This window comes from Primulina eburnea, chromosome 8 (assembly GCF_022965805.1).
Source record: "Primulina eburnea isolate SZY01 chromosome 8, ASM2296580v1, whole genome shotgun sequence".
Taxonomy (NCBI): domain Eukaryota; kingdom Viridiplantae; phylum Streptophyta; class Magnoliopsida; order Lamiales; family Gesneriaceae; genus Primulina; species Primulina eburnea.
The window spans coordinates 43,803,474-43,824,307 of NC_133108.1; the positions used below are offsets into that span (position 1 = coordinate 43,803,474).

Here is a 20,834-nt window from a genome sequence, read left to right on the forward strand (position 1 = left end):
TTTAAACATCATTGGAACGAGTAAGGAAATTCAAGAAGTTGTGTCATACTTGAAGGAAGAATTTGAAATGAAGGATCTTGGAAAAACCAAGTATTGTCTGGGTTTGCAAATCGAACAAAAAGAATGTGGAATGTTTGTTCACCAGACAAATTATACAGAAAAGATTCTTAAACGTTTTAATATGGATAAAGCAAATCCTTTAAGTACTCCAATGGTTGTTAGATCATTAAACATAGAAAAAGATCCATTCCGTCCATGTGAAGATGATGAAGATATTCTTGGTCCAGAAGTACCATATCTAAGTGCCATCGGTGCCCTTATGTACCTTACAAATTGTACAAGGCCTGATATATCTTTTGCCGTGAATCTGTTGGCAAGATTTAGCACATATCCAACAAAGAGACACTGGAACGGAATTAAACATATATTCCGTTATCTACGAGGAACGACAGACTTGGGACTTTTGTATTCAAAAGATGCTAATCCAAGTATAATTGGTTATGCTGATGCTGGATACTTATCTGATCCACACAAGGCACGTTCCCAAACTGGATATGTATTTACTCGTGGAGGCACTGCAATTTCTTGGCGTTCACAGAAACAAACACTAGTAACAACTTCATCAAATCATGCCGAGATTATTGCACTACATGAAGCAAGCCGTGAATGTGTGTGGTTAAAATCAATGACCCAACATATCCAAATCTCATGCGGATTATCATTCGACGAGAAACCTGTGATACTATATGAAGATAATGCTGCATGTGTTGCTCAAATGAAAGAAGGATACATAAAAAGCGACAGAACTAAACATATTCCTCCTAAGTTCTTCGCATTCACCAAGGAGCTTGAGAAGAATAAATGTATTGATGTTCGTCACATTCGATCAAGTGAAAACTCATCAGATCTCTTCACAAAGGCACTTCCTACGTCAATATTCAGAAAGCACATATATAATATTGGGATGCGCAATCTACGAAATTTGTGAAGAACTGTTCATGTCAACATCAGGGGGAGTTTACGTGACTGCACTCTTTTTCCCTTACTATGGTTTTTATCCCAATGGGTTTTTCCAAGTAAGGTTTTTAACGAGGCAGTATAAAAACACGTAATGAAGACAATCATTATGATCATCATCACAAGGGGGAGTGTTGAAAATATAATATTAAAATATGTATGTTGAATGTTGAATGTTGAAAATTAGGTAAAATTAGGTGTTGAATATTGAAAATTAGTGTGTGATGATGTATGTAATGAGGTAATTTATTTTAGAATATTTGTATATGAAACTCTATAAATAGAGCACTCATTTGTGAATGAAATAACAATTGAGTTGAGAGAAAAATATTATAAAGTGTGTAGTTTAATAATTTTGAGAGTTTGAGATTTTTACTTTTTACCGTAAATTTTTACTTTTTCACAACACTACTTACTTTATATAAAATTAGTTTTGCACGGTGAATAAAACAAAAGTATCGTATATCGATGAGAAGAAAATCTCCGATCAAAAGTTTAAAACAAACAAAAAAGGTTTCAACTACAATACTAATGGTTTATTCATTAAATTACAAAACAGAACAAATTAAGAAGGCAACTCAATTTATTAGAGAGAAAAAGGAAAATTGAAAGTTTTGCTCAAAGTTCCGAAGAACGGTTAGCATACTCCTGAACCAATGCTCCAAACAAAGATTGTCTCTCCAGTAAATGAGATGGTGAATCAAACTCCTTCGCCCTACCTATCAAACAAGAAAAAGGAAACATCGGTCAAACATTACAAAAATCGAAAGACGCTTATAATCTAACAAGAGATCAATTATATGAACCTGCATCAATGACCAAAACTCTGTCACAATCCATTACTGTCGGTATTCTGTGAGCAATGCTTATGATAGTGCATGCTGCAAAGTCCTCCCGAATGATTTTCTGTATCACCCCATCTGTATGTGAATCCACTGATGCGGTTGCTTCGTCCATGAACAGAAGTCTGCTTCTTTTTAGCATCACTCGTCCTAAGCACAGTAGTTGCCTCTGCCCGACGCTCCAGTTGTCGCCGCTGTCCGCCACTAAAAAAGTCGAGGGAAAGGGTCAATGAAACCAATATATATTCACTATATCAGTTGTAAATTTCACTGTGTAATAAGAAAAAAATTCAAATATACCAGCTGAATCAAGTTTTCCTGGTTTTGCAGACACCACATCTTTAAGTTGGCAACGATCAAGACTCTGCGTAAACAACAGTTAGGAGATTAGAAACAATACTAAGACAGCTACCAACTTGTCTCCTATTGGACACTCAATAACAAAATTGTACAAATGAGCATGTGTCGCGCTACCAAAACCCATGAATAATAAACCTTTAGCCCATAGTAAAAAGATAATATAAACAAATGTAATTACATTGCAAATCAAGAGCCATGTTTCAAGCGTTAGGTAACCATATGGGATGATGAGGTAATGGTTGCTCCTCGACACAAGTTTCTAATATCAGCATTTTTAGTGTCAAAAGAATGATATCGCCAGCAAAATGGCTTGACTAGTACCTTCCATATATCATCGTCTGAGTATATTCCAGTTGGATCAATATTGCTTCTCACGGTTCCTTCAAAAAGAACAGGTTCTTGAGGAATGATTCCAAATCGGGACCTGAGATCATGAAGCCCCAATGCCGATATGTCAATGCCATCAATGACTATTTGTCCTCCCGATGGTTCCACCAATCGAAATAAAACCTGGATCAGAGTTGATTTCCCGCCTCCTGTACGACCAACAACACCTATCTTCTCACCCCCAAATATGCTTAGAGTTATTCCTTTCAGAACTAAGGGTGTATCTGGCCGGTATCTCACCTGTTTTATCAACGATTCCAACACATACACGCATTGGAGTATCAATAATGAAATCACGTGTTTGAAACTAAAAGACAGAATCGACGAAAATCAGCTCACGCATTTACCTGCAAGTCTTTGAGATCAACATTGCCATTTGTTGGCCAACTGATCGGAGGAAGAAAGCTCGTGTTCTTCCATTCTGCCTCTGATGGTATGACAGTGAATTGTTTAATCCTTTCCACTGAGACCATCCTATTTTCCAAATAGCAACTCGCGTACACAGCCCAGTATAGCACGGAGTTCAGGGACAGACCGTATGAGAGAGATAAGCCAACATTCTCTGAAATTTTAAGCAAGTTAAATCCCAAAGAGAGAAAATTTGGAACGTCAAAAACTTTTGTTGAATTTCTACGTCAACGGACCTGGCTTGATGATAGTGCTAGGTAAAACAATCAGAAACATTGCAGACACACATAGGATGAAGCTTCCCATTAGTTCTAAACGAAATCCCAACCACTCGTTGGATCCATTATTGTGAAAATCCATACGTATATTTGCATTGACACGATTCACATTCTCCTGGCAAAATCTTTCCTGCTTTCTGAAACAGCGAATTGTCATAACCCCTGTAATGCTCTCTGAGAAATGATGAATCACAGGTGCCTTAGTAATGGAATCTAATCGAGTCAATTCCCGGGATGTAGAAAGAAAATACCCCTGAAAGTAAAATAAAATTTTAATTTTGCAGTCATTTCAATGATGAAAGTACGTATTTGGCAAAAAGTTCAACTGTCAGAAAAAGGGCTTTACCCGATACCAGATATTTAGCCAAGCAAGTGGAATCAAAAGGATTATAGTTGGCCAAGCATACTGGCATGTGATGATGATGATACTAAGAAGAGTAAAGTACATTGCGACAGTCATACTCATAAAGAAAGGAATCAATATATCAACGTTCGTCTGATCAGTTGATGCCTGCACAAGTAGAAAAGGTAAGTTATGATGCATCTTCGCTAAATTAATCTTCATTTAATTAAACAGCTTTCGTTTACTCGATAAATTTGGTAATCTGTACCCGAGTCAGCACTCTTCCAGAAGGTGTAGTATCAAAGAACGACATAGGAGCATGCAGAATACTGTGAAGGATCTGCTTGAAGAAAATCTGAGAGGTTTTTAATCCCATTACTGTGACTAGAATACTTCTCACAATAATCAATAAAAACGCTAAGGCAGCAATCATAATGTAAACTTCAATGAACACAGAAGGGTTGAAAGACGCTGCATGTTTTTCCGAAGTTTCATAGGCCAGCCAATAGTCAGATGCCATCAATGAACCTTGCCATACAAAAGATAAAAACAACACAATAACAACACCAAACCATCCAGAATATTCAGTGCAATATAACTTGTAGACATGTAAACCAACTCGTCCTGTTTCCCTTTCTTCTTCTTTGATAAGTTTAGAACTTCCAAGATTTTGCGTGGATCGTTCTTCAGTGCCATTTACTTCTCCGTGTCTAGAAGATCTCTGAGTAGATAGCTTTGGGGAAGTTTTGTTATCTTCATTTGTTTCCACATCAACAAGTTCCATAGAAGCTTCATGTGCTGTTACTAAAACTTTAAAATCCATGTCCGATTCTAGTAGCTTATCATACTTTCCAGATTGAACAATCGACCCTTCTCTCATAACCTGGTTTTAAGAACCATAGTCAAGTGTAAGATTTTAATAAATGCCAGTCAAAAATTCTAAATATATTTATGGGTTTTCAAAATGGATGTTTTTACTTACTAGGATCTGATCAACGTTATGGAGGAAGTCTACTTGGTGGGTAACAAGTATGATGGTCTTGCCTCTAAGAGCTCCTCTGACACATTCCTGTAAAAATGTTATCGAGTTATTAGAAGTGTCACGTGTCATCGCAAAGAAACGGATTTTTATGAATAGTTCCGCATAGTAACCTTGAAAATTTCGGTTCCTGTGTGAGCATCAACAGCACTAAATATATCGTCAAGTAGATAGATATCACAATCTTGATAAACCGCTCTTGCAAGTTGGATTCGCTGCTTCTGGCCACCACTTAGATTGATCCCTCGTTCCCCGATTTCAGTTTCATCTCCAAACTCCATCATTTCCAAGTCTTTTTCCAAGCAGCAAACCCTGATAGCTTCCTGGTATCTCTTCTTGTTCATAGGCAAACCAAATAGTATATTTTCTTGTATTGTCCCATTCTGAATCCATGATGTTTGGGAAACATAGGCAGTAGTGCCACATACTCTGATCTGTTATTCATGGGGAAAAAAGCATTCTGTTTAAAACAGTGAGTCATGTTATTCATGTGCAAGAAATTGTATATTTAAATGATTGCACCAATTGAAAATAGGGTTGAGTTGTATCATCAAAATTATGGAATAACAAGTAAAGCTAGGAACCATTCATCTGGATTTAAATGAGAAGAGGGTGGACCAGTAGCAATCTCGTAACTACTTGTGCTGAAAGAGAAAAAAGCGCCACAGCTAATTTAAATGTCTGGGAGTAGATGTGTAATGATAGCCTTGATTTGGAAGTAATAACGGCAGCAAAAGTTCGGGCATAGAAGTAGGATTATAAAATTGCAGCTTATATCGTTGATCAAAATAAAATAATCAAAAATCATAATATAACAAGAATTCATATTCTTCATGGAAAGTTTACGACTTAGTTTCTAATCCTGCAAAGCTAATATCAGTAATCAATCTTAGTGGGTACTAGGTAATTGACTAGATGATAAATGGACTAATCTAACACAAAGAATGCAGTAAACTGAAAACTAGATTGTACCTTTCCTGACAATCTATTCATCTCACCAAGAATTACTGCCAAGAGAGAAGACTTTCCAGATCCCACGGTTCCAACAATTGCTGCAAGCTCCCCCTTCTTTATCACTAAATTTAAATTTTTCACCACTTCTTCTCCACCTTCATCGTCCCAGCTAAACGCCCCATTTTCCACTTCCACTGCCACATCTCCATCACAATTTTCGACCCTCTCCACCGATTTTTCTACCAACTCCTTACTAATCATGAACCTATCCAACCTTTCAAGAGAGATAACAGCCTGTGAAAGTGAAATCAAAGACTGCGGAAAAGTCCTAATTGGCTCCTGCAACATCTTCAAAAGCGAAGTTGTAGTAAAAACAGTGCTAACAGATAGTGGAACCCCGAAAAGAATTGCAACCCCAAATGTAATTGCCGCAATAAAAGGTGGTACACTCCACATGACAATGATATTTGCCGCTATAGAATACATGAATTTAGATAGCCAACCGTATTCTGCTTCACGAATGGATTGGATTCTCTTGTTAAAGTGCTCTTCCCATGCTTGGAATTTGATCACCCGCATATAGTTAAGCATCTCATTTGTTGCTTTCATTCTCGAATCACGATTCTTCATTATATTAAACTGGTAGCCGTTGTTCTTCTTTGTACGAAATAAAACAAACAACATGACCAATGCCAGTCCAAAGAGCGCAGCAAACGTGGCAGGACCTAAGTATCGATAAAGTATAACTAAAGCCACAATGATCTGTAATGGCATTAACCACAAGAAGTGAAGCTGCAGCATCATATCCGAGAGTTGTTGGGCATCAACGGCCATGTAGTTTACAATTTGACCAACCCCATGATCTTGTCTTGCCGAACAGGATAGCCTTAATCCCTTCTTGTATAAAGAAGTAATAAGTGTGGATCGAATAAGCATGCCGAGTTTCTGGGTATTGAAGTTAAATTGGTGAGAACTCAAAACTTCCAAGAACTTCGCAACCAGTAGGATAGCCACAAGGTAATATCCTTCAAGAAGAGAACTCCTCTCCCCCGATGTGAAACTAACAAACTGCTGGATGAGTACGGGCCCAACATACATGACACAAAGCCTAACAACTGCCAGAAAAGCAGTGAAAAGGAATTGTTTCCAAAAGCATCGAATCAGTGTTCTCACAACAGGGTGCTTCGAATTATCCTCAGGTTTAGGCCAATTTCTCGCAAAAAGCTCCGACATTCGTTCCGCTCTGTCTTCAGGCGAAAGGGAAGGTATGTCCTCAACCTTGAGAGGTGATTCGTAACCTTTCTTTAGAAGGGGATTCAACCAAAGCCAAAAGGCTTTAGAAACAATAGAAGCCGAAGCAAATCTAGTAACATTTGATTTGTCCGCAAGGGGTTCATACAATTTCTCATCTCCGTCCATAACTGGATCGGAGTCCTCTACTACCGTGACCCCGGTGGACCCTTTAACTGCTACACCAAGAAGAACAACAGACAAAAGGAACACAACTATTGAACCAATGTCATCAACTCTCAAGTCAGAACTAGCTTCATTATAAGAAATCATACGCAAAAGCCCAGAAGCAAAGAAAAGAGCAAAGATAACAGACTCCAAAATCCAGTATATTCGTAGCGTGACCGGATGAGTAACAGCTTTAAATCTCTTCTCATGAACAATCAGAACAGCAATGACTCCATGAATGATCGCTTGAATCAACCAAAATAAACCATCTAAAGTTTTCCATGCTCTCGGGGCACTACTCGTAAAAGCAAAAATGCATATAACAATTGAACAAGCTGCAATAACTGCAGTAGCTACGAGGCAAATCTTGAACCAAGAATCAGTTTTGACATGAACCCTCTTGTTACCAATTAGAGGCTTATTTGATTCAGACTCCGAATTCCCATTGGAAGTAAATCTTGAACACAGCTTATGAACTGAAAATCCAACCAAAATAACCAAGAAAATAATGTCCACAGAAGATAAAAGGGCTCTCTGAGGACATGGTGAGAGGAAGATAAATCTTAGCCACTGAACGAACTGAGAAAAAAAGCTGCTATTTGAAGATGGCATCGCAGTTCCGGAGCAAGAAAGGGAGGTGATCCAAGAAGATGATGCCATACTGCCCACAAATGAAATCCCAAATCACGAACTTTTGGGACTACTTGTTTTAGTTTGCAGTATTAACTCCAACTTTCATCTCTTGCCGACCTGCAAAGTAGACAAAGCATTTAATGAGTAATTCTTGAATTGTGGGCAGACCGCCTAGACGTGTTCGTGCCTGGTAAATATCGATGATCATGTAATATAATAAGACAATTATTATCCTAGATATCATAGAATTAAATATAGATTGAGTACGTATGAGTTCAGTTCGGGAACAATGTTCCTTCCACTGGGTTTAAGTTGATTTTTTCTCTTTCTTTGGTCTCCTTTTTTTTTTCTTTATTGCAAGATAAATTATTACACCATCAGAGAAAGTTAACAAACTCTCTTTAATATAATAATGATGATGGTGATTATACAATCAACATATTGTATGAATAAGATTAGCTTTTAAATTAACATGAACAATTCCACATCTTTTAAATCGCATTATCAGTCAAAAGAAATACAGGAACCAGACTTTTAGGAATCGCTCCAGTCTTTACAGCCCAAAAAAAAAAAAACGACGACAAAACGTTAATCATGAGACGAACTAGTGAAAAGAAAAAGGCTAGATCGAACTTTTTCCACAAAAGAGAACTAGTGCATTTTCGGCCATAGCGTAAAAGCGTCAAAACCATCGTTGAACAGTTCAAAGCCCATTAAAATGGAACCGATTAAATAAACATGGAAAGTTACAAAAATGATGCTACAAATAGGTGATCACCAGGACTAAAATTATTAACTTTTGAAGCGGAGAAGAAGGAAAAAAAACATGGGAAGCAATTAAAAGCGAAAGTGCAAGTCAAATTACTCAATGGGTTCCAGCGATACGTGTGATAAACAGCTATTACCTGCTAAAAGCATCGGCGCTTGGTCTCCAGCGCAGAATCAAGAATGGAGGAGGGAATAGAATTAGAAAGGGCTAATAAACACAAATTGCACCATTTCCGTGTGGAAAAATAGAGACGTGGAGGACAAAAAGGAAAAAAGGACTTTTGGTGGAAGAATCGAAATTTTGGACAAGTAAACGACCGCGACCCGGAGATGACAACTATTCAAACAAACGTCGAGAAATATATATTATAAAAAAAGACAATCCAGAAAAGGACGAACACGTATATATTTCTTTTCTGTGGTTTTTAATTCGCAAAAAATACGTGAATATGAATCGATCATCGATGGGTTGAACCATATGCATACGTCGGATTGCTTGAAATGAATGAGAAGATTCCAAAATTTGAAATTATATTATATGGTGGTGTTAAGTGTTAACCATAACCAGCTCGGCGAGTATGCGGGACTGTCACGTGGAATTTTAGCATTGAATGCGCATGCTGGCAGTGTGTAGACGGTCCTCCTTTCTTCTTTCTTAATCTTCTATACGTGGACAGATTGAATACTAGGTACTCATATTGCAATTATTGTTGTAATGTTTTTTCGGTTATATTTTGACAGGTGTAATTTCCCTCAAAAAATTTAATGAAATCTTCAATTATTACTGATAGGTTTTTTTGAAATGATTTCACGAATTTTTATCTATAAAACGAATCAACTCTACATATATTCACAATAAAAAGTAATATTTTTAGCATAAAAAGTAAATATTTTTTTATGAATGACTCAAATAAGATACTACTCACAAAATATGACTCATAAACTGTCTCATATAAATTTTTATCAATTACTACATTCTCGATTAAACGACTAAATCAATCGAAATCGAAATCTTGATTCGGTCAAATCTTATATATATATATATATATATATATATATATATAGAAATCAAATTATTAAATAAATAGAAATCAAATTATTATATACAAAAATGTACGTGTAATTTTGACATATATATATATCATTTTGATATATATATATATATATATATACAAAAATGTACGTGTAATTTTGACATATATATATATCATTTTGATATATATATATATCATTTTGATATATATATATATATCATTTTGATATATATATATATATATATATATATACTTGTACATTTTTTTTATATAATAATTTGATTTCTATTCAAATAAAATACAATACGATAATTACAAAATTAATGAGATGTACTTATACTGACAGGTATAATTGTTTCTCGTTTACAACTTAATTCAAAAAAAATTATTTTACAGAAAAATAAATAAATAGGAATCGATTTTGTAGATGATTTATGGGTAAATTTGTGAAAAATCTTTCTGCAAATCTTTGAATTAAAATTCAGTACATCATTGTAATTTTTTAAGATTTAGTATTTGACAGTGATATAATTTTAGTTTTAACTCCATATAAACTCAAAGTTAAAGAATATTTTAAAATATATTTTTTTCCCACAAAAATTACACGTCTTCTTCATCTAAAATATAATGGCAAAAACTTGTATGAGACGGTCTCACGGGTCATATTTGTGAGACGGATCTCTTATTTGGGTCACCCATGAAAAAGTATTACTTTTTATGCTAAGAGTATTACTTTTTATTGTGAATATGGGTAGGGTTGACCCGTCTCACAGATTATGATCCGTGAGACGGTCTCACATAAGACTCACTCAAATATAATTTTAAAAAAAAATTATTTCTCGATTATCATAGAATAAAAGTAAATACTTATTTTGACATACAGAGTACTTATTATAGGATTTTGGATACTTGATTTCGCTCTTTCAATACTCTAAATATATAAGAAATTACTATATTTCCGAGTAATCACCACAAATTCGGTCATTGTTAGTCTTTAATTTAAAAATACATTATGATCACTTATTTATGTCATTTTAATTTTTTTTTTTTTAAAAAACATAGTTTACCACTTATCATGAAATAAGATTATATATTTATTTGACCTACAAAGTAAATATTTTAGAGTTCCAAATGCTTAATTTGGCTCTTTGAATACTCCAAATATGTAAGAAATGCTGGATCTTCGAACAATCACAATAAATTCAACAATTGTTAGTATTTTCAATGAAACTGTGTTAGGATGAATTATTCATATCATCTCATTTTTGAAAAATCACAGTTTCTCACTAATTATGGAATTATAAAAAATACTTATTTTTACCGATAAAGTACATATTTTGGGCTCCAGATTTTTGATTTGACTATCTGGATACTTCAAATGTGTAAGAAAATATATGAGTATAAATAATATTAAGTAACTTTTGATAGCGTCATTTGTGAAGTTAAAATGTTATACCTAAATTGGTACAAAGAGTATCTAATTAGAGTTTGTAAATACATGATTTTACTCGCTAAATACTCATATCCAATTATTTGGAGTTGTCAAAATATAGTTCGAAGTTAATATTGAGTGACACTAATGATGACATTCATGAAGTAAAAAAATTTATACCTAAATTAATAAATAAGACATAATTTGGGTCCACAAATACTTGATGTTTTTATCCTTTAAATACTCACATTCGATTATTTAAGGATGTCAAAATATATAGTTTGAAGTTAGTATTGAGTGATATTTGATAATGAGATTTGTGAATGTGTGATTTTTGTGGACAAAATTGTTGAGTGACATTTTAAATTTATATTTTGAATGAGGAAGACATGTGTACTTTTTGTGGACAAAATTATATATTTTTTTAAATAATAAAAAGGAAAAATTGTAACTTTGGGTTTTTTAAGGAGTTAAAACTAAACTTATATTTGTCAGGTATTAAATCTAAAAAATTATGGTAAAGTACTGAATTTTAATTCAAAGATATGCATAGGGATTTTTCACATATTTACTCATGATTTATTTTGGATAAAAACTTAAAAATTAATAACAATATATTTAATGATTGATATTAAAAATTAATATCCATGGAGTCGAATTAGATACTATTATTATTAAATTAAACATCACATTTTTACTTCACGAATGTCATTATCAAGTGTCATTATTAAATTAAGCATCACATTTTTAACTTCACGAATGTCATTATCAAATGTCATTCCATATTTACTTCAAACTATTCATTTTGAAATCCTCAAATAGTCGGATATGCGTATTTAAGGGTAAAATAAACTATTTGTAACTCAAATTAGGTTTTCTTTATACCAATTCATGTATCACATTTTTACTACACGAATGACACAATGAAAAATATTCACTTCAAACTATATTATTTGAACATCATCAAATAATCGAATTTAAATATTTAAAGAATAAAATCAAGCATGTGGACTCGAATTATGTCTTATTTGTATTAATTTAGATATCAAATTTTTACTTCATTAATGTCATTTAGGGAGTACAATAATGTATTTGTAGACTCTAATTATATATTCTTCGCACCAATCCAGGTATCACATTTTAACTTCACAAATGACGCCATCAACAGTCACTTAATATTATTTGAAACTCAAGTATTTTTCTTACACATTTGAAATATTCAAATAGCCAAATCAAATATTTGGAACACCAAAATAGGTACTTTATTGGTTAAAATAACTATTTTTTCTAATTACATGATTAATGAGAAACTGTGTTTTTTTCAAAAATTAGATAAAATGAATAAGTAATCATAATGCAATTTCAATGAAAAGACTAACAATTACTGAATTTATGGTTATTGCTCGAAGATCCAGTAATTTCTTACACATTTACAGTATTTGAAGAGCCAAATTAAGTATTTGGAACTCCAAAATATATATTTTGTTTGTCAAAATAAATATTTAATCTTATTTCATGATGAATGGTGAACCATGTTTTTTTAAAAAAATTAAAATGACATGAATAAGTTATAATAATACATCTTTCATAAAAAGACCAACAATAACCGAATTTGTGGTGGTTACTCGAAAATATAGTATTTTCTTATACATTTTGAGTATTCGAAGAGCGAAATGAAGTATCGGAAACCCCAAAATAGATAATCTATATGTCAAAATAAGTATTTAATCTTATTTCATGATAATTGAAAAATAATTTTTTTTTAAAATTATATTTTGGATAAAAAAGACATGTGTAATTTTTGTGGATAAAATTATATATTTTTTTTAATTAATAAAAGAGTAAAATTGTAACTTTAGGTTGTTACGGAGTTAAAACTAAAATTACATCATTGTCAGATATTAAATCTTAAAAAATTATGACGTGGTGTTGAATTTTAATTCAAAGACATGTTTAGGGATTTTTCACATATTTACTCATGTTTTATTTTGGATAAAAAATTAAAAATTAATAACAATATGTTTCATGATTGATATTATAAAAAGAATACGCGATAATTGAAATGACTGTGATGGACATTAATAAGTGTTACTTTTTTTCTTTTTTTCTTGTGATGATTGGACTGTGATGGACATTAATAAGCGCTACTGGTGGCTGTCATTGTGGGTGAAGTGGTGGGTGCAGATATTTTTCAAGCAGGGATGTTTTAGTAATTGTATCATAGAATAAAATATTAATAATGCGTATTAAAATCTTATTAAATAATATATATTAATAATATATATTTTATAACACAACATTAAATAAATATATATACCTTCCATTTTTCATCATTTGGATTATGCATTATTCCTTTATCGCATCCTGTAAAACAAATGGTATCTTACTAGTTTTTTTTTTTTTTTAAGTGATGGTATCTTACTAGTTAAGATGATAAGAATATATCAAAAACGTTTGAGCAAACTAATAAAATGCACAATATCCACGAATAGATGTTTAATAAATGTGAGGAATTAATGAAAAAATAATTACATTCGTTACGTAACTTGTTCGAATTATTTATCGATTTTAAATGAATACAAAACTCATTTTTCTAACATATAAACACTCTTTTTTTTTATACGAAGACGAGGTTCAAAAATCTCAAACCTGACTTGCCCTTTAAAAGGAGCACGGGTGTACGCACTTGAGTAGTCGAGTGCAGTGATGGAGCCAATAGGGGTGGATGGGTGCGACCTTCCTTGTCGATTTTTTAATTTATTGATCATGGGTCTAAAATAATTATTTTTTATTATTATTATTTTTCCCTTAATATATACCTTGTTTCCCTAAAAAAATTTTTGTCCTACCAACTTCTATTTTTTGGTTCCGTTTTGTGGACGGTATATGAACATGACTGCATCACAAGTTTGAAGCAATTGATGTTGACTCGTAATTACACATCGTCGACTCCTTTCGAAACAACACACAATATTCAATATTCTATGCAAAATTAATTAAAAAATTAAATGAAATAAAAAAGTTCGTCATTCATGACGTCAAATTTACGGAAGTTAGCTTGAGAATTGGTCGTATGGCCCTTTGGCATGATTCAGATCGTATATTTTGAACGGCTCGTGTTTCATCGCAGTGCGTGCATTCGAGACTAGTTACTCCACGACCCTACAAAAAATAATGACTAATCAATTCAGTGTCCCCAATTCATAAAATAGAGACATAAATGAACAAAAGTCATATTTTATACATCCCTACACGTTAAACATATATAATTGTTAATAATAGTCATTTTAATTAAGTTATTTTGAATTGTATATATATTTTTTGATAATCATCCCTGTAAAATTAGCTTTCTGAGTGTGTTAGATGTTCTACCGCTTGAATTAAGTTTTTAGAGATGTATATTTCGACTTAAACAATCCTCAACTTTATCCATATATTACTTAGACAATCTTCTATCATTTAGTTTTTAATGGTAGAGTTTTGTCAAGTGTCAGAGTAAACAAAAATATTGGAGCCATTTTAAATAAATTGTGATTATTATATTTATCATGTAAATTAGTAGAAATGAATTCGAATTTCTTCTATTTAAATTATATATCAATTAAAATAAATTTAAAATCACGGATTTCAAATTACTTATTCCAAATACAACTTAAATTAATTCATCTTTTTAAACACATTATTTTGTTTTGCAAATTTTGTCAGTAGGGATTTTATCAATCACGAATATATTTTATTCAGAAAGTGAAAAACTAGATCAATCTACACAAATCATGTTTCGGACTCGTGTCGTCCTATATTGATTACCACATGCCATGTACTCGTCTTTTCCATGTGTGAGACACGGTGCATTAAATAAAGTTGGTTATATATATATATATATATATATATATAGACAAAAACTTGTGTGAGACGGTCTCACAGGTCGTAATTGTGAGACGGATCTCTTATTTGGGTCACCCATGAAAAAGTATTACTTTTTATGCTAAAAATATTACTTTTTATTGTGAATATGAGTAGGATTGACCCGTCTCACAGATTATGATCCGTGAGACGGTCTCACATGAGACTCACTCATATATATATATTTTGTGAGATAATCTCAAACAGATCGACTCGATTCATATATATAATTCGAATCTATAATAAAGTTAATCTATGATATAATCTCATAAAAAAATCTATGATCAAATTAACGACTATGGTCCAAAATATTATTATATTTAATGGCTGGTCAGACAAAATGGGTCGTAATTTGGGAATCTTTTATTTTCTGGCCACAACAAATCTTTTAGGTCGAAATCTTTCATTTCCCACATACGAAACTTATATATACCTATATATTGAATTTATATGGTGGGTCTAAGTATTATTTAATCTGGGTGTATATTAAATCAACCTATATTGACAACGGGCGTACTCAAAGTGATGATTTATAATTCGCCAGAATTTAATTTGTCCGAACATTGTATTTGGATTGAGGTATTTAATAAACGATAACCATCTTGGTAAATTGATAGGTTTAAATTTTGCTCGATATAAATTCAATCCAAAATCAAATAATTTGGATTTGAAATAAAGTGTTTGGTTGATGAAAACATACAATTAAACCATTCCCCAATAACATCATTCTTAATAGCTTCATTCGCTAGATGATGAACTGATCTGTTCGACGTTCTTTTCGCATGTCGAAGTGAAATAAATTCCAAAGATTCCAAGCAAGATCTGATTTCTTTAATGATCCACCCATCTGGGCCACGATCTTCACCAGGTTTGGTTGCTGCCTGAACCGTCTGGATTGAAGATGAAAAAATGCAAACATTCCTGAAACTATCATGTCGACAAAAGTCAATTCCTTCTCGAACATCCATCAATTCTGCCCCCTTCATTGAACTCGAAGGACTAATAAAGCAAGCCTTTCCTCCCACTACCCCCAACCGAATTCCGTAAAATGAACTTAACACTGAATTTATTCTTGATTTCACAACAAGCTGCATCAACATCCATCCGACGCTGATTCGGTCACGATGGATGACACACGTGGTCTGGAGCCAAAAATCCATCCACCTGTGAATATCTATTCAATATATTTACACATTGATATGCATCCAACGATACAACTGTCCAATCAATTCTCAATTTTTTTTTTTGTAATTCAATAGCAGAGTTATTAATTTTACATACCTCATACTAGATGGCCCATAACATCATCACAAATAATTCAAAATCCTCTCTCAACAACTTTTTCGACAACACCAAACCACAATATACAAAACAAGCTAACCGAAATTTACCCAAGATTTACCAAATATGTGTGTGTCCAAATATGACGCACACGTGAGCAATGACAGTTGTATTTAAAATGACTTTAATTACAAAATAAATAATATCTCAATCGAAAAAAGTAAGTCTCAATTTTATCTCGATTACTTCCGTACACATAAGTAAAGCTTGTCTATCCAAATCTGAACACTTGTTTAAGGTGGGAAGGAGAACGATCCTTTTGATACGAAGTCCTTCAATTCAAATTGAATTTCAAATTTTGTTTACGAAGCACTTCAAATTCATAAAAACAGATTCATTTATTTCTTTAGATTAATTTAATTTGTAATAATTTTCAGTTTTTAAATAGTTATTTTTTGAATTATCGTGGTAAATTTCAAATCAATATCAGCATAAAGTCATTTCACATGTCGCAACAATACTTGATCAAATCTCAATCTTTAAAGTTGCGTTTGCATCGAAGAATTTGGATTTGAATAAGTATATGAGGAAAAAGTTTGAAATGACTTCATGTCGACATTATTTTTTAAATTCACGGTAACGACACAAAAATACAATTTTTTTTTTATTATTTAAAATTCATTGTCAATTGGATTTGTCAAAACAAGTTATAGATTTGAAATCTTTAGGTTTAAATCCATCCATCAAAACGCAACCTAAGTTTCATTTGGATTGATATATTTCAAAATTCATGTATTTCAAATATATTCAGCTGTATTTTTTCTATTTAGATAAATAAGATAAAAAACTTCAAGGCAAAAACTTGTGTGAGACGGTCTCACGGGTCGTATTTGTGAGACGAATATCTTATTTGAAAAAGTATCACTTTTTATGCTAAGAGTATTACTTTTTATTGTGAATATAGGTAGGGTTGACCCGTATCACTGATTATGATCCGTGAGACGGTCTCACACAAGATTCACTCAAACTTCAAATCAATATCTTGTAAGTTTATATAGTATTTCATGTTAATCAAGATGAATTTCAAATTCATCCAATAATATTATCGTTTAAAATCTATTATAATTTATGTAATTAATACATAACTAAATGAAACATTAATTTAAATATTGATATATTATACTATAATAATAAAACTCGTTCATTCAAAATTAAAATAGCAAATAGTTAATTATAAATTATGCCGCCTCTTTTCACGTGTCATCTCCTGGATTTTGCTAGATTTCTTTACTGTTTTGACTTTTGCTAGTCACTGCTTTCTATAATTTATAATGATTATATTAGAAATCATTGTGTACGTAAGTTACACGTTATTAATTAATTGACATTTTGTCTTATTCAGTTTTATGTATGTTTACTCATATTATTTATATATCTTATCAATTATTTATTTTATATAAATTAAATTATTATTAATTAATTGACACTTTGTCTTATTCAGTTTTATGTATGTTTACTCATATTATTTATATTTCTTATAAATTATTTATTTTATATAAATTAAATTATTAATTATTTTTTATATCAATCATTAAAAAAATTATCTTTAATAAATAATGTTATTAATATTTTATTAAATATTAAAATACAAAATAATAATTTATCATCATATTTTAAATTTAATCAATCAAATCAAATTATTATTTATTAATAATATATTAATGAATTTTTTAAAACTTATTATATTAGATTATTATCTTTATTTATTTCTAATTAGTTGGCGAAATTTGTAATGAAATTACAATTATATCTTAAGTATTCACGGGCTTTTGAAACAAACAATTGGCCCATGAAAAATTTCAAGCCCAGAGCAGATCAAAGCGGTCTGGGCTGATCAATGTGAGTAATCACGAAATGCGATTTTACTATTTCAAAGTAAAAAGCGGGTTCGGATAGTGTTAAAATTAAAACTGAGCCATTTAATTTGTGCTCAGTAACTGTAAGTACAACTTCCAGCCATAAACCGCTGCTTCTAGGGTTTTCAACACTGGACTCTTCTAGCGTTCTAGAAAAAAATGAGGTAATTTTGTCTTCAATGACAGAGAAATCAATATTACGACTTTGATTTCATCTTGTTAATCTTTGTTTTTTTTTTTTATCGAAAGTTCTTGTAAGTTGTTTGTTTTCTGCTTGTCAAGTATTTTTGCTTCAAGTTGTTGACTTGATTGCTATCTACTTGTAAATTAGGTTGAAATATCATATTGATAGCTGTATTTTAGTTTTTATGTTTTGGAATTTATAGATATTTCATAATCAACTTATGCGTGTTAAGGAGTATTTGCAAAAGATTATGCTTTGAAAAAGTGATTAAATTTATATATTGCGATGAAGTGGAAAAAATTATAAGTGGAAAGTGCTTGAAAATAAAGGTAAGAAACTGAAATTTTGTAAGTTAGAGCGATGTATATAATTAATTATAATATTATATTTTAAATATTATTTTTAATAAAATATCATTAATTGGATAACACACCTCTCTGATATTATCAAATAGATTTTCATTTATTTATAATCACCATGGGATCGGTTTTGAGATTTTGATTAAATTAAGTAAAGCTAACGCAAAATTTCGATTAAGAAACACACGAAAGTTTCACTAGTGAGTACCGAAGAATCTTTTTTCCGATGTTGCAAACATTCCTTTAATTTTCTGTAAAGCTACTCTGAAACCATCTAAGAACCAACATGTGCATGCTAAAACTCCGTTTGAAACATATCAAAAGAAATGTCATTTCTATTGGGTATTTTCCCATCAACTTAACAGTACTTGATTGTATACTTGTGAAAATCTATGATTTCTGCAATTTATATTAATTGTTATCCATTAGAGTTGCGTTAATGTAGTTTATGCCATTTAGCCGTTGGCTAAAAGAATTTCTATTCTGTAGTCGACACCCTGAGGTTAAATGGGCCGAAAGAGACGATAAGGTTTATCTGACAGTGGTGCTTTCCGGATGCCAAGAATTCTAAGGTCAACCTTGATCCAGAAGGAGTATTCACCTTTTCAGCCACTGCCGGGTCAGACAATCTTTACGAACTCAAATTAGATCTTCACGATAAAGTTAATGTTGAGGTGAGTTGCGCTGGCACAATATTTCAATGGTGCTTTGATGACTAGAAGTTTCTAGATGATGAACTTTTTTACCCATTATTAAAATATTTTTTCAAATTAATGCACATTCTAGAATTTGAGGTCTGTAACCCATTGCTGCTTCTCTGATGTACTTGTCCTGTCTGTTTATTTTACTGGGTTGGAAAACACACTCCCTTTCTTGATGATAAAAAATGACCCCTTGTTAATTTTTGGGTTGAAAAGATATGCTTGTGGATCTGTATTTATCAGCCCGCTGTTATTGGGATTTATGTGAATAAAATTATCAGTTATTTTTCTGAGAACGTCATCATGGATTGTAGAAAAATATGCGTAAAAAATTGTTATGTGACCCAACTAGTTAGATTAATCAGTTTGTTTATTTTCCATTGGGAGGAACATATTGATGTATATTTTGTTATGAAGGTTGATCTTTTGTCTTTTTAAATCAAGGGCTCATCTGCCTGCTTTCTCTAATTTTTATATGCGCATTTCATCTTAAGTTTTTCTACCTGCTTTTCCATTCTTCTACAACTCACAAGTTTTATTTATCAGGAGAGCAAGATAAATGTTGGCGTGAGAAATATATTCTGTGTTTTGGAGAAATCAGAGAAAAAATGGTGGAGCAAACTGTTACGTGGAGATGCAAAGACTCCTCATTATGTGAAAGTAGATTGGGATAAATGGGCGGACGAAGATGATAATACTGGTTTGTTTTATGTTTTCTTTTAATGCTTTGTACAAATTTTGTCAAGTTTCTCCAGTGAAAAGAGATTTTGAATCTCTTAACAATTGATCAGGAGGGCCTGCTGGTTTGGATTTGGGTGGCATGGATTTCTCTGTGAGTTTGTGCATCTGTTGCCTGGCATTATACTTGGTTTTTCTTTGTTATTGTTATTATTTTAATGGTTTTATTTTTTTACAAATTTTACAGAAATTTGGTGATATGGGTGGCATGGGAGGAAGTGATGAATTTGATGATAGTGACGATGAACTGGATGAAGGTAGTATCTAGTTGTGTTATCGACCCTTTTACCTAAGCTTCTGGTGATTAAAATGTGTCACTTTGTCGGGCTGGTTCACTTTGTTTATACTATGTGATCTTCCATCTTGTTGATCAGCATATTCACGTGTAGTGTGTCAATACTATGAGATCTTTCATATGGTTTCAGTCTTCTGGTTGTGCTCTAGCTCTTGATTTGTCCTCGTTCCTATGTGCATCTTATGTCTAATGCAGAGGTAGATAAACCCGAAGACAAAGCTGATGATAAAGTCGTGGGAGAGAGAGTAGCTGCGGGAGGCTAAAGTTGAAGTTGCAGAGTTTGTAATTATCTGAATATTTAGTTTAGAGGACCCTGGCCTTTGTTGTTGGGTCAGTTGACCTTTAGAGTGTTACGTTGCAAAACATGCTTTTGTTGACACGACTATCCATCTTTTTACCCTGCACCGGTTAAATACCTTTTTTGAACTTTGAGAGGAAAAAAAAACGTTTTATTTTACATGTGGCGTAGCTTGTATTTTGAATTCATGGAATGATAAACTTTCC

The 20,834-nt window shown here is 32.2% G+C and overlaps 1 protein-coding gene and 1 pseudogene across 2 annotated transcripts; one reads left to right on the forward strand and one right to left on the reverse strand.

Moving 5' to 3' along the window:
* Nucleotides 1-1,458: 1,458 nt before the first annotated feature.
* LOC140840120 (ABC transporter C family member 14) lies at nt 1,459-8,821 on the reverse strand. Of its 2 annotated transcripts, none has more exons than XM_073207250.1 (12): nt 8,625-8,821; nt 5,647-7,836; nt 4,788-5,108; nt 4,618-4,704; nt 3,904-4,518; nt 3,639-3,803; nt 3,251-3,545; nt 2,954-3,168; nt 2,541-2,846; nt 2,160-2,223; nt 1,824-2,063; nt 1,459-1,736 (listed from the first exon to the last, which is right to left on the reverse strand). In XM_073207250.1, exons 2-12 carry the CDS (start codon nt 7,744-7,746, stop codon nt 1,636-1,638), a joined length of 4,509 nt encoding a protein of 1,502 aa, XP_073063351.1. In that variant the 5' UTR covers nt 7,747-7,836; nt 8,625-8,821; the 3' UTR covers nt 1,459-1,635. The 2 variants fall into 2 exon arrangements, with proteins under 2 accessions (XP_073063351.1, XP_073063352.1); XM_073207251.1 differs by lacking the exon at nt 8,625-8,821 and adding an exon at nt 7,987-8,010.
* Nucleotides 8,822-19,044: 10,223 nt separating this feature from the next.
* Nucleotides 19,045-20,787, forward strand: LOC140839316 (uncharacterized protein OsI_027940-like; annotated as a pseudogene).
* The last annotated feature ends 47 nt before the right edge of the window (nt 20,788-20,834 follow it).